The sequence below is a fragment of the Siniperca chuatsi genome, linkage group LG3 (genome assembly GCF_020085105.1).
Source record: "Siniperca chuatsi isolate FFG_IHB_CAS linkage group LG3, ASM2008510v1, whole genome shotgun sequence".
Taxonomy (NCBI): Eukaryota; Metazoa; Chordata; class Actinopteri; order Centrarchiformes; family Sinipercidae; genus Siniperca; species Siniperca chuatsi.
This window is the reverse complement of record NC_058044.1, coordinates 7,543,137-7,556,616: the sequence shown is the minus strand read 5'-3', so window position 1 is coordinate 7,556,616 and position 13,480 is coordinate 7,543,137. Positions and strand designations below refer to the sequence as shown.

Below are 13,480 nucleotides of genomic sequence, written 5' to 3'. Positions count from 1 at the left end.
GCTAAGCTGTGCAATGTGGCATTTAAGCAGGTCAACATGAAGCATTAAAAAAAACAAAAAAACAATGTGGATCTTGACAAAACAATCACACCACAAGGTCAATTTAGTAGCTATTCTGGCGATTTCACAAGTTTGCAGTTATGGAACTGTAGATGTTCAAATGTCCATATTTTTTCCACAACACTTGACAGTTTCTTCGGTCAAGAACCAACTTTCAGTCTCAAATCTAGGTCTCGTTTCTGTGTCTAAAAGTCATATTGCAAATATTTTTATTATCAGTAAATGTGACTGAAACGTTAAACCACAGCAATTCATCTTGCTCAAGAGAATCTTTATTTAAACTTGGGTAAAATTAAACCATCTTTACAACATTTATGCATATTCAGCAGTATGTACAAGTTTGTACATCTTGTTGAAAGAGACAAGACATCTAAAATAGACTTAAAAAAGAGTGTAAAAAGTAACTACAGAAAGAATGTACATGATGAAGACGTATTAACATGGTCCATTTCTCTACATACAACACATAAAATAGAAACTAGAGAAGCAGACCAGAGAAGCTTTTTCCATCCACACAGCCAGTCTGAGTCTCAATCCCCCACCACACATTTGTCCACTCTGGTTCAGGTTTAAAAGCATGACTGATACATGAACAAATGCAAACAAGCAGAGAGGATCTTGGGAGGAATGTTTTAACTTCAAGATGATGAATTTGAACACAGGGAACACTTATGTCATCTTTTTCCTCCTAGACTCATTTGAACGTACAGGGTCAACTCTGCTGTGCGGTCAGCGATCCAGCCTTCTTAGATTACGTCAGCAGGAACGTGTTTGTCAAGAGTAAGCTTCATCAAGAAAGTTTTAAGATAACAGCGTTTGTATTAACAGCAGGGAAAAGGGATAAAAATCAGCGGCTGAGAGACTGAAATTCATGTACAACATACAGATTAATTTTCATGGTACATGTCAAAGCCTCAAATGTCAAAAATCATTACACCCTTCAATAAAATATGAGAGTTAAGTCTGTTCTGTCCTCAGAGGCTGGCAGACAGGAAGAAGTGGCCAGTGATTAAAGACAGAGTGATTTGAAGAAGTGGTGCAAGGTGGTCTAATGTGTGGCAGTGGAAGGCTTGCTGTCCAGCAGTTTCTCCACCATGAGCTTGGCGTAGCGAATGCGGCTGGCCAGCTCTTTACTGCAGCCGAACTCCTCCAGCAGAGACAGCTTGTAGGTGCGGAAGTCTCGCTTCTCGTCAATGTAGGTCACTGCAGCCATCAGCGGACACAGGATCAGCTTGGTGTGGTCCTGGCAGAGAGGGGGTTACAGAAAACAAGTTCAGGATTTGTGCAGTAAGGGAACATGAGACGGGGGAAAAAATAAAAAATAAATAAATAAAACATTGTATTTAACAGCTAAAGTAAGACCAAAAACACATGGGTTAAAGAAGATGTGGTGCTGTCTAACCTGGAAGAAGTTGATCTGAACGGTGCCGTTGGTGAGGTGAAGGACGATGGCGCTCTTGGTTCTGAACCAGAGCGAGAGGTAAGGCAGCCGTGCCAACTCATCTCCATCCCGCCGTGCAATGTTGGCGCCAGCCTTCAGCAGGTGCTCGCTCATGTAATTGCGGAAATATTTTAGCAATGTTATCTACAAGGGGAAAAAGAGAACAAGTACATAAGAATCCAGACCATGATATGGATAAAATAAAGCAATATCCGTACAAAAGCCTCAATTAACCTGCAAAATGTAAGCAAAGGTTCAAGTAGTAAATGTAATCAACTGCTGACCTTCTTGTTGAGAGCAGCAGGGTAAGAGCGCACGCTGAGGTAGGATTCAGCTGCCGTCTTGTCAATGTACTGCAGACTGTCTCCGTCAGCGTACATGATCATACGCGTGTAATCGTTGAACAGCACACCCACGCTGTTGTCACAGAGCTGGTAGCCTGAAATACACATTTGAAACTCTTGATAAGGATCCCTTAAATTAAGATTTTTGGGGGGGAATTTAAACCAAGATATGTACCAAGCAGGACACTCAACAGTCAAATTTAAACTTGTCAGCTCTCTCTGGTGGCCAAACTATGTCATGGCACCACTATCTCTAAACTACCTCAAACATACCTTTCACTGTAGCAGTTACTTACAGACCTTTTTCCATGGCAGACATTTTGACATGTCATAGCAGGACAAGCACAGGTGTAATAATAAATATCAATGATAGCAGTTATCACTGATTCATACATGCTGGCTCATTGGCTTTGCTTACCGAAACACTTTAATGGAACAGAGCCATTGTTAAATGTCATCAGTTACACCTGTGTTTTTATGCTATTCCAAGCCAAAATGTCTGCTGTGAAAAAAAAGAAGAAAAAAAAAAGTCTACTGGCTGATATAAGCCAATAATTAGCTGGGCTCCAATTGCAACATCTGGTGCATCCAGATCAAACTATTAGGAGTTCATTGATGTACATAAAAACCAAAATGACAAAAGAAAAAGATGATTCTTGTTCAATCTGACTTGATGAATAACAAACAAATGGTTTGAAAAGGTATAAGCCTAGCTGGCAGATGTGGAATCACAGTCTAATGCTTACCTAATCCATATTTGTCAGAGTAGTCCACCCATTTGCTGATCCAGAAGATAGGAATACATGCAGGATCCTCTGCCTCTTCTGGAAATACAGAAGCAGAAATCTTGTTATGCAACATTGACACAGGAACAAAAGATTATCCAAAACTCTAAAAATGTGCAACACTGAAACTAAAAGGATTCGTCAACTAAACGGAAGAGTCTGCACTCACCTTGGCAGATGACCGCCTTCTCAGAGGGCTTGGCAGCAATGATACTGTTGAGCTGCTGCAGCATATCCTTCAGGTGGTTTTCTGATGGCTCAGCCTCCCTATACAGAATAGTCACAACATTTAACTGCTACTACAATAAGACTTGAATAATACGACGAGTAATGTAACACAAAAAGCATTTTTGCATTGTCACACTTTGAGGCGATTTGATGAGTTCTCATTTAATCTATGACATTTCCGATTTATTTACTGTTAGACATCTGCCTTTAAATTCCACTAGCTGTGCGATCATCATGGTGTGAAAAAGAGTTTTGTAATAGATATTGAGTCTATGGTTGAGTTAAACCCCTCTAAACCACCACTCCACTCCTACAGAGCATGATGATACTTGACATGGATAAGTATTCCTTAACGTAGATGGAGACTACTTTATTAATAACTTAAAATGAGTCATTTAAATTTCCTACAATTAATAATCGCCCAACAAATCCAGAGGGGAAAAAATAAGCTTTTTTTTGCTGACGCTTGACATAAGTGTGCACTTCCATCTCCAACATTGTACAAACATCTCACCTTTGGACAGGCTCATCCTTCATGTCCACCTTCTCCGTCCCTCCTGGAAAGAGAAAATCAAGTCATTAACACTCTTGTAGACACAAAAATGAATAAATCTAGATACACTTAACCACTGCCTGCCTGTGCAAAATATATTTCAGCATTATTTTAGTCATTTGTAGACTAAATGCTTCTTTTGTAGTCAGTAATTTACTGCTGGGAGCATTACCCTTGTTGTTAATAGCAGTCAGTGGGCGTCTCTGGTTGAGCTCCATAGTTGTGGAAGGGGCAATGGAGAACCGCGGGGGCACAGTGAGGCAGGTGGTGGGCAGGCGTAAGGGGATATAGCCGGATGTGAAGAACTCGTCCGCCTGCAGCGCAGTGATGGTAGGCCTTTGGGCGGGATCAGCATGCAGCATCCGCTTGATGAGAGAGGAAGCGGCCGGGTTGATGTGCTGCAAAGGGAGAGTTGTAAGTTCAGGTTATGAGAGGAGTGAGGAGCAAATTAGATGTGCAAAACACAATATATATTTCATACTATATTTATCTGCTACATTAGTCCAGCTTACCCAGGGGATGGTGTAGTTGTTTTTCTTGATGCGGTTGTAGGTCTCCTTCAGACAGGAGGTCTCGAATGGGGGCTTACCCACCAGCAAAGTGTACCTGAGAGAATACAGACGGGGAGGCCGTTGATCTGACTGGGCTGAATCATGTGAGTAGTGCAATTTTTGCATTTACAGCAGTACAAACTATTAAGTGTCATCCCAGGTGTGCTTCTGACTTACAATATACATCCAAGCGACCAGACATCCACTTCATAGCTGTGGCCTTTCTTACAAAGCACTTCAGGTGCAATGTAATTGGGCGTTCCACACAAGGTCTTCTTCCTTTCGCCATCAAACTCGATCTTAGTGGCCAAACCAAAATCCCCTAGAAAAAACCCCCAAAAGATATTAGTTTTTGTGTAAACTTCCAGGACACATTAATGTTCTTAAATGAGCTTTTTGTGTGTGTTTGGTCCTCATGAGAAACTTCGCCACCAGTCAATGGAAACCACTCATCCAGGAAGTATGACAAATATCTGATGTGACGGCTGAGGCATGTCCTATCTTTTATTACTGAGCCAACAGGTTTGTTTGTGTCAGTCTTGATTAATGTTACTGGTATTGATTACCCCTGTCTCAGAATTGGAGTTTGCAATCCAATAGGGAAAATTACCTATTTTGACCTCCATGTCATCATTGAGGAAGATGTTGCCCAGTTTCAGGTCTCTGTGGATGACTCTGTTGTTGTGCAGGTACTGGACACCCTTAAGCAGTTGGGTCATGTAGTAGCGAGCCTCGGGCTCAGTCACAGCCTTACGACGCTTGTGCAGCTCCAACAAGGACTGAAATAGACGAGACAATGATTGGATTCATGGCGATGAAAACTACAGTTACACACTTAAGACCAAGTCTGTGACTCACATTTTCTTTCTGTAAAACTTGAAAATGCCGCAATGGCAATAATGCAGCGTTACTGGGGAGTAAGGTGAAATAGTTTGATTAAAATCCAAAACGTCAGTGGATGGACTGGACACTGAATCCAAAGCAAATATTTGGGAGGTGACCATGGTAGCACAAAAAAGGAAAATGGAAACAATTAATGTTTTGATGATTTAATGAGTGACTTAACGTTACATAATCGCAGGATTATTTTAAGCGACCATGTTCAAAACGTCCTTGGCTTTTCTTGCAATTTAAGCTAACGTTACCTCCACTAGGACTGGGAGGACAACGGAAGAGACCGCCGTGATAACTGTTAACCGTTGGCTCTGAGAAGTGTGTTCACTACAGAGAAAGCATGCATTTTGCCCAGTACACTCACCCTTCTCCTGCAGATTTCCAAGACAACAAAGACAAAGTCGTCGTTTTCGAAAAACCCATGAAACCCGACGACGTTCGCATGGTTAAGACTCTTGTGAATGGCGATTTCAGAGGTCATCTTCTCCCTCTGGTGCTGCTTCAGGATCAGGGACTTCGGCACGATTTTTCCGGCGAAAACTTGCTTCGTCTCCACATCTGTGATTTCGTAGCATTTGGCGAAACCACCTTTTCCGAGGAATCTTCCCCTCGCGTATCTTCTCATGGTGCGTGGGTCAACCAGAACATCTGGGATTTCTTTGAGAGGAGCTGATTTCGGGTCGACATGTGCCGACGGATTCGCCGGCTTCGCAATTCCTGCACTCATCTTGGATTAAAGTGCTCTTCGGCGTCTTTAAAAGAAACGTTTAAAACTCTTCAGCAGTCGAGGTATCGATAATAGCTGCAAGGGTCCAACTATTGTTAACCCTACCTCAACCGACGTTAGTTTAGCCCTGGAAGCTAGCTTGCTCCCATACACTTGTGAATTCAAATAAAAACTAACGTTTCACCTTTGAACGCGAACGTTATTCAAACCTTTGATTCAACGATACAAAATGTACTGCATGCGAATCTCAAGATTAAAAAAAAAACCTGAGGCAGACATGAAATTTATCGCCAGACTCGCCCTTCTGTAGTTGCAACGTTACCCCGTTCTGCCTTTTGACAACAGCCTCTGGTACAAGTTTAAAATGCTCCCTCGGTCGTTACGGCGCTCTCTGATTGGTCCGCTCGATTTGAATTCCAAGCTGGTGCAGCAAAGCATCGTGGGAAGACCAGTGCAAAAATAGCCAATCACTGAGCGAGAAAGTCACATTCTGCGGTGTGATTGGCTGAATGCCGGTTGCTTGTCGCTCATCGTTTCCTAAAACACAGTACTGACGGGAAATGTAGTCGGAGTGGGATTTAATCGAAACATTTGTTGCCCAAGTTGATGTTGCGGATTTAGTGGCCATTTAATGTTTGAGGAGGAAAGGTTTTTAAATTCTTTACTCAAGTTAAAGTCACAATAGCACTGTCTACAATCCTATATGTAATTATGACTGAAACTTCACCATTTTACTAAAATTTTAAATTACAAAATGTACGTGACGATCAAAAGTGAAAGTAGACTATTTCTGAAGAGGAGTAGTATGGATCCATGAGTATCTATTATCTGATTATCAGATGTGGACTGTAACGAAGTAAATCTACTCAAGTACTGTACTTGAGTAGAGATGCACTTGACTATCTCCATTTTCTGCTACTACTTTATACTGTTTCTCCACTATATTTCAGTAGGAGTATTATGGTTTTTAATCATTCATTTGACAGCTCTATAAGTACAAGTTACTTTTCAGATTGGGATTTTACAAATAGAACCTATGATGAGTTTATACAATGTTAATCTATGTGTATAATATGTAATAGCCTAATATAACACTGACAGGCTTATTCTGACGCTTAATGAGTACATTTTACTTTTACTCAATGCAGGGATTTTACTTGAAATGGAGTACTTTTACATTGTGGTATTGGTGCTTTCACGTAAATAAAAGATGCTTCTTCCTCCACCGTTGGCTTAACAAATACAATTGAATTTTTTGAATATGAGGCTTAGGTGTTGATTTGTTTTCTCGTCAGTAAGGGGCAGCATTTCACAAAATACATTGTGAAGGTCACAGTTATTGCATAAAGTACTGCCACTGCAACTATCTGCCTATTACTGGTACTGGCATTCGATTTCTACTACAATTAATGTTATGACTTAGCCGGCTACTACTACTCCTACTCATTCTGCAACTGATAATAATCATCATTATCGTCTATTTAAGTCCAAACAGACTATGCAATAGGCCTGCTGCTGAAACCTGTACTGACATGTCATGTGCTCACTTGAGTACATCTGCACACACCAAAGGCACTGTATGTATTTTTGTATTTGTCTTTAATTGTATTTCTTATTTTTTTTAACATAATGTGTGACTTGTATGTTCTTTTTAAAAAAAAAATAGCATTCCTGTTTCGTTTGGAATTAGTGTGGAGACAAGGAGAAATATCTTTTAAGTGGCTGATCATGCAGTAAGGGGACAAATCATCACAAATTCAGGGATCCAGAATTTACCAAGTTAGCATAGCATATGCTTGCTGTAAATAGCCTAACCTACAGCTAACTGAGCACTCACGGCTGAATTGAGATTTGCTTGGACCTCAACAACTTTCTTATTACCAAATACATCTCTGAAAGTTTGTCTGTCCTTAATATGGAGTGGGTATTGACTAAATATTATGGTTTTGTAAATATAAAGAAAGTATAAAATCAATGTTGAACCTTGGTAAAGGTCCTTTAAGAGTAGAAGAGCAGGAGTGAGGGGGGCATAACAGAATTTATTTGATATTTTTCAAAAGGGACAAAAATCCTTGCTGCAGTGGTGGAAGGTATAACTAAGTATATTTACTCAAATACTGTACTTAAGTACAATTTGAGGTACTTGTGTTTTACTTGAGTATTTCTATTTAATTTTAGAGGCAAATATTGTACTTTTCCCACTACATTTAGCTAATTACTTTGAAGATTAATGTTTTACATATCCAATCAGTATAACATTTGATGCAATGTTATAGATTATATTAAGCAGTTGAAATTAGCTTTACTTCAGCTAGCTACATAAAATGCTGCATATACAGTAATGTATCCATAATAATAATCCCAAAATATATATCACACTGACAGGGGTCGTTTTGCATAACAAGCACTTTTACTTCTGATACTTATAGTATATTTTGCTGCTAATACTTCTATACTTTTCCTTAAATAAAATTGTGAATGCAGAACATTTACTTCTAATGGAATATTCTTGAACTGTGGTAACCTATTTGTACTTTACTTAAATCAAATATCTAAATACTCACTCTTTCACTGGGCAGAGTAAACTCAGTTAAAGTGTAGTTCTCAAGACTGAAGTGTAGTCGATTGAAAATGTATGAAATAACAGACAAAAATCAGAAAAAAAATATTTTATTGACATAAGATTATTATTTTTTTAAGTACACAAAAATGTGACTCTTTAACACGTAGGACTATAAAGTGCATCCCATATAAGCCGACTAGGCGTCCCATTAAACTACTAAAACGAGCATTACTGTCGAGGCCTCCAGAGACAGTAAAGTTTCAATATGGTTCACTTATCCTTCCAACTTTCCACCTCTGGACAAACCAGGTAGAGTAGACCTACTGTGATGACTAGCAGCACCTGAACACGCGCAGTCCAGCTGCAGAGTCCAGCAAACAGAGAAAACGTTCCTATGACAGGACACAGCTGTTGTTCTTCTTCAGTGGTGGTCTTTTCTTGACTGCTGGTCTGGGGACCGTGTCTTTGCGCCTCCACACCTCAGGGCTCAGGCGGTGCGGCAGTTTCACCTGTTGCAGCAGCGCGCGAAACACTCCGGCCGCGTTTCCACCGTTGCGCGCGGACGCCTCCACGAAGTTGGCGTCCCACTCCCCCTCCACTGTGGCCATGACATCAGACACCAGCAGCACGCGACCCTCGGTCTCAGTCAGATCTGCCTTGTTGCCAACCACGGTGATGGGCGCGCCCTTGTCGCCCCGCAGCTCCAGAATCTCGTCGCGGAGCCGCCGCACCTCCTCGAGGGACCCGGGGTTGTCCACCGCGTACACGAGGGCAAAAGCGTCACTGTGTCGGATGCAGAGCTCCCGCATGGCCGGGAAGGAGTAGCTACCGCTCGTGTCCAAGATCTCCAGACGCATCTTCCCAGATCCCGCAGTGTCGTATTCTAGCACGTGAAGCTCCTCGACTGTGCGCGTGTACTTGTGCTCGAAACGGTCGTGGAGGAAACGGCGGATGAGCGCGCTCTTACCGACCCCCGCTGCCCCGAGGAACACCAGCCGGACTGTGTTGGGACGCCCTGACAGAGACATGCTGATCTGGTCTGTGTGGCCCGGAGCGAGCACTACTGGAGGACTACTGGCGGCGAACTGAGTCCTGGGCCGTCCGGTGATACCAGTGGCTCTGGTATCCTCTTCAAGCATTTATGGGTATTTATAGGCTGGCCACCGCTGCTCTCCACCAATAAGCATCCCCCCCCCCCTCTCGATGAGGTGAAGCAGGATTCAAAGTAGGCCAAATTGAGACTTCAGTGGAAGACCATGCGGCACTCTAACATTTGGCAGCATGTAAACATAAATTAATTTAATGTCTTTATACTGGTATGTCAACAATCACCAGTCATATTACAGGTACTCATCCTGGCCACTAAGCACATGCTCTTGTTTGCAGGCCTATGAGTCATGGTACCTCACCCTAAGCTTCCTTAGAAAATTGGAAACATTGAACATGAAGTAAACATAGTAATGTTTCTACAACATATTATTCAGAAATGTGATGATGAGATTAGGCATCCATACTTGAGGCCATACATGGATGTTTGCCTAACAAATAATTTCATCATAGCCTGCTCCATGGTGATAGATGAAAGACATTCTTATAATTTTGGTCAAGTAAAAGTACAGAAATATTATCAGCAAAACTAAAGTAGCCTAAAAGTAACCGTTCTCACTAGGAAGCAGAATTGCCCCAATCATTGTTACATATTAATATATATTATTGTATTATTTATTACTGTTGCATTGCTGTAAACAGCTTTGTCTGGTCAAGGTGGAGCTATTTCTAACTACTGCATTTATTGTTGAGTAGTTTAAGGCATATGTACCTTAATCTGCAAAGTTACTGGTAAGTTTTTTTCTTTTTCCTTTATTTATTTAAAATCTCTTTTTCATGAGAGACCTGGTCAAGATGGCAGCATTACAACAATGAAACAACAACATAAATAAAATACAAAATCATGAACAGGCTAACACAACTGTTACATGCTACAAAAGAGTATAAATAATATCTTGTTAAGATGCATACGTTTCCAAAACTAGCTAAGTAAAAACAATAAATTAGAAGCTAAAGTATTGACCAAATGTGCTATTTTCCGAATCCTTTAAAATGCACTTGAATTCAACAAAAGCAATCACCTCTGACAACGTCGAATGTAATGGATTAGACAGTAAACTACTTGCCGTACAATTGTACTTAAACAGTACTTGTGTAAACATACTTAGTTACAGTCCACCACCAGTGTAATCATTAGATCTACTGTATGTACAAGTCATTTTCAGCCATGGTGAACTTGCTTTGTATTACCAGACTTCAACATGTGTCCCCAGTCCAACTCCCCATCACTTGCTTTTTTTTTTTTGGCTCATTTCTCTTATTGGTTTTGCTCTTGGTCCATTATCTCCACATGGTTTTTTGACATAGTGTTCCTAGGAACTCTGGCAGTCATAAAGAGATAGTCATTCATGCACACACAACCATGATACAGACACGAGCAATCATATTTACACCAGTTATGAGTCATGGAAGGTTTCTCTGTAATGATCTCTCACAAAGATCCGCTGTTTGATACAAACATATTGTATATACACATGTGCTTCGCACTTCCTGTCATTAAAAACACTGGAATTAAGTTTGAGTAGAGTGTAGTTTTGGTTTTGGTCTGAATTTTAACTCAGGAGTAGATGAAATCTTGTAGATAATTTCAGCAGCCTAATATTTACTGCCTGTGTGGACCACACTTAACATGGGTTTCTTGAGAAGCACTTAGTGGTGTGGTAAAGTCAAACAGATTGATAGCACAACAGATGGGTAGCAAGAGTAGCATTACGAAGTACCAGTCAGTAGGGTTTTAGAGAACCTCCTAATTGTTTTCTCCTGAAGCGTGTCATTACTGTCAAAACATACAGAACAAAACTCTCCCTTTCTGTCTCTTGCTGACTCACACTGTCTAGCTGGACGTGGCTATCAGTGGGCAAACAGATACTGTGATACTTTGTCAATGTGTGCGTGCATTTGGGTGTGTGCATTAGTTTGTTTTATCTCTTATCTCTACCCTTGAAGAAGGTCAATACTTCCTGTTTAATATAAGGGAGCAAATAAGACAGGAACAAATTAAATAAAAAAGAACAAACCTGCCGACAAACTAACCAGAGCCACTGGTTGCAACAGCACTTTCATTAGATGTAAGGCATCCTTTAATATGGACCTGTTTTTGCAAAGCAACCATTTGTCATGTACTTGCTTCTCTGTAGGTGAATTCTCAACAATACTGTCAGGGGTGGTAATAAACTTTTACATGTACAAAATAAGGTAAAAAGTATGGAGTCACCCCCTAACCCTAACACCTTAACATTACACCCATATGTGATTGTTGAACATCTCATTCAAAAACTATGGGCATTAATCTACTGCTTTAACAGCCTCCACTCTTCTGGTTTCAGCCTTTACACAAGATTTTGGAATCTGGCTGCAGAGATTTGCTCCCATTAAGCAACAAAAGATTTACTGAGGTCAGCCACTGATGTTGGGTGATAACGCCTAGCTCACAGTCGGTGTTCAAGCTCATCCAAAATGCGTTGGATGGGGTTTGAGGTCAGGGCTCTATGCAGGCAAGTCAAGTTCTTCTACAAGAAACTGATGAAATCATTTATTTATAGATCCGGCTTTGTCGTGTTGAAACAGAAGAGGGCCTTAACCAAACAAAGTGGCAAGTTCCATAAAGTTGGAATCACACTATTGTCTAAAATATAACTGTACACTGTGGCAATAACATTTCCCTTAACTGGAACTAGCCTAAAACATGAAAAACAGAGGTGTCCACATACTTTTGGCCATATAGTGCACATTATCTACACTAGATGGCAGCAGTAGACTCATTAGGACAACATTACATGGCACTTAAGTAGTTACGTATATGCTGGAAAATTACTGGTGTTACAACAGTAGAAATATGTGATACATGTAGAGGTAGCAGTACTACAGCACACACAACAAAGGACAATCCAGAAACCCACAAAAACGAAGAATCAAATTTAGTAAACTGCCATGCCCAACATATTTAGTATGTGTGTCTAAGTTCATACTTTGAAAGAGTTATTTGGAAAAGAAAAAGTCTTAGCTCCAGGTCCATTTACTAGCTCCCCCTCCAGAGCTTTCAACTACTTACATTCTGAACAAACTCCATCCACTGATGAAGACCATGAGATGTGGTCTTAATCTGTGGTGAATAAATGAAGGATTAAACGTTCCTTTATGGGTTTTGAATGGTGTTTTAGTGGGTTACATGGCTCAAGGGATGGCAATGTTGGTCGGTCATTTGGCCCATCACTTTGGTCCAAATCTCTATAACCATTGGATGGATTGTCATGAAATTTTGTACAGGCAGGGGGGGGGGGGTCCTCCGAACTTTTCATCTAGTGCCAAAATTTTCATCGCCATCAGCTGTTCAAAATTTCATTTGTCCAATACTTTGGTTTAAGACCAAATTCCTGCAAAACTGATGAACAGCCTCAGATGTCTCCTGTGTTTAGTGCTAATTAGCGAATGTTAGCATGCTAACATGCTAAACTAATATGGTGAACATGGTAAACATTAGGCCTATACCTGCTTAACATCAGCATGTTAGCATTATCATTGTGAGCATGGTGCCATGGTAGCATTAGCATTTAGCACAAAGCACCACGGTGCAAGTACAGCCTCACAGAGCAGCTAGCATGGCTGTAGACTCTTAGTCTTGTTAAATGGTTTATATAGTCCAAGAAGAAGGATTTTCTCAACTCATACAGGAACATTTAATCCTTCAGTTCATCTGAAAAATTCAGAATCACCAAATTTGGAGATTCGTACATGGTTTTCACTGGACAGCGACAATATTCTCCAGCAAGTTCTGCCACATGAACAGTTTCACAAAGCAGTTTGAACGAGCTCTTCCTCTTTCTGTGTTGAAGCTGTCAGACTCATAACCTGACTCAGGACTCTCCTCTCATATGCATAAATACACTTGTCATGGTATGCAAGAACCTTTTTGCTGCACATCTTCTCTTTTCATCTTCCATCTCATTGATTTCCTGCTTTGTCTCTCCTCATCTTATTATTCTTCCACTCAGGTGCCATATTCGCTTTTTCTGGCAGGAAGATTTGGCAAGACACTGTCATGTGTTTTCTCTTACAGATGATACGTTTTGTACACACAGCACACAAAACAGACTGACTGAAAAGATGTGGGAAAAGGACTATTATTGTATTAGAATGAGCTCTGTGGAAGCTCCAATTAATTTAGGCACTATCACATGTCTGTGCTTATTTTGAGGTTTTTATTTACAAAGTCAGTTAGTGTCCGAG

General features: G+C 40.7%; 2 protein-coding genes across 2 annotated transcripts; both read right to left on the bottom strand.

Moving 5' to 3' along the window:
• Positions 1-310: 310 nt before the first annotated feature.
• On the bottom strand, positions 311-5,960 carry plk1 (polo-like kinase 1 (Drosophila)). Its single transcript, XM_044190321.1, has 11 exons — positions 5,221-5,960; positions 4,573-4,741; positions 4,140-4,284; positions 3,924-4,017; positions 3,584-3,809; positions 3,373-3,415; positions 2,800-2,897; positions 2,592-2,669; positions 1,786-1,940; positions 1,463-1,645; positions 311-1,303 (listed from the first exon to the last, which is right to left on the bottom strand). Exons 1-11 carry the CDS (start codon positions 5,581-5,583, stop codon positions 1,109-1,111), a joined length of 1,749 nt encoding a protein of 582 aa, XP_044046256.1. The 5' UTR covers positions 5,584-5,960; the 3' UTR covers positions 311-1,108.
• A 2,277-nt stretch (positions 5,961-8,237) lies between these two features.
• Positions 8,238-9,498, bottom strand: LOC122873528 (ras-related protein Rap-2b-like). Its single transcript, XM_044190322.1, has one exon. It carries the CDS (start codon positions 9,283-9,285, stop codon positions 8,539-8,541), a length of 747 nt encoding a protein of 248 aa, XP_044046257.1. The 5' UTR covers positions 9,286-9,498; the 3' UTR covers positions 8,238-8,538.
• Positions 9,499-13,480: the final 3,982 nt, after the last annotated feature.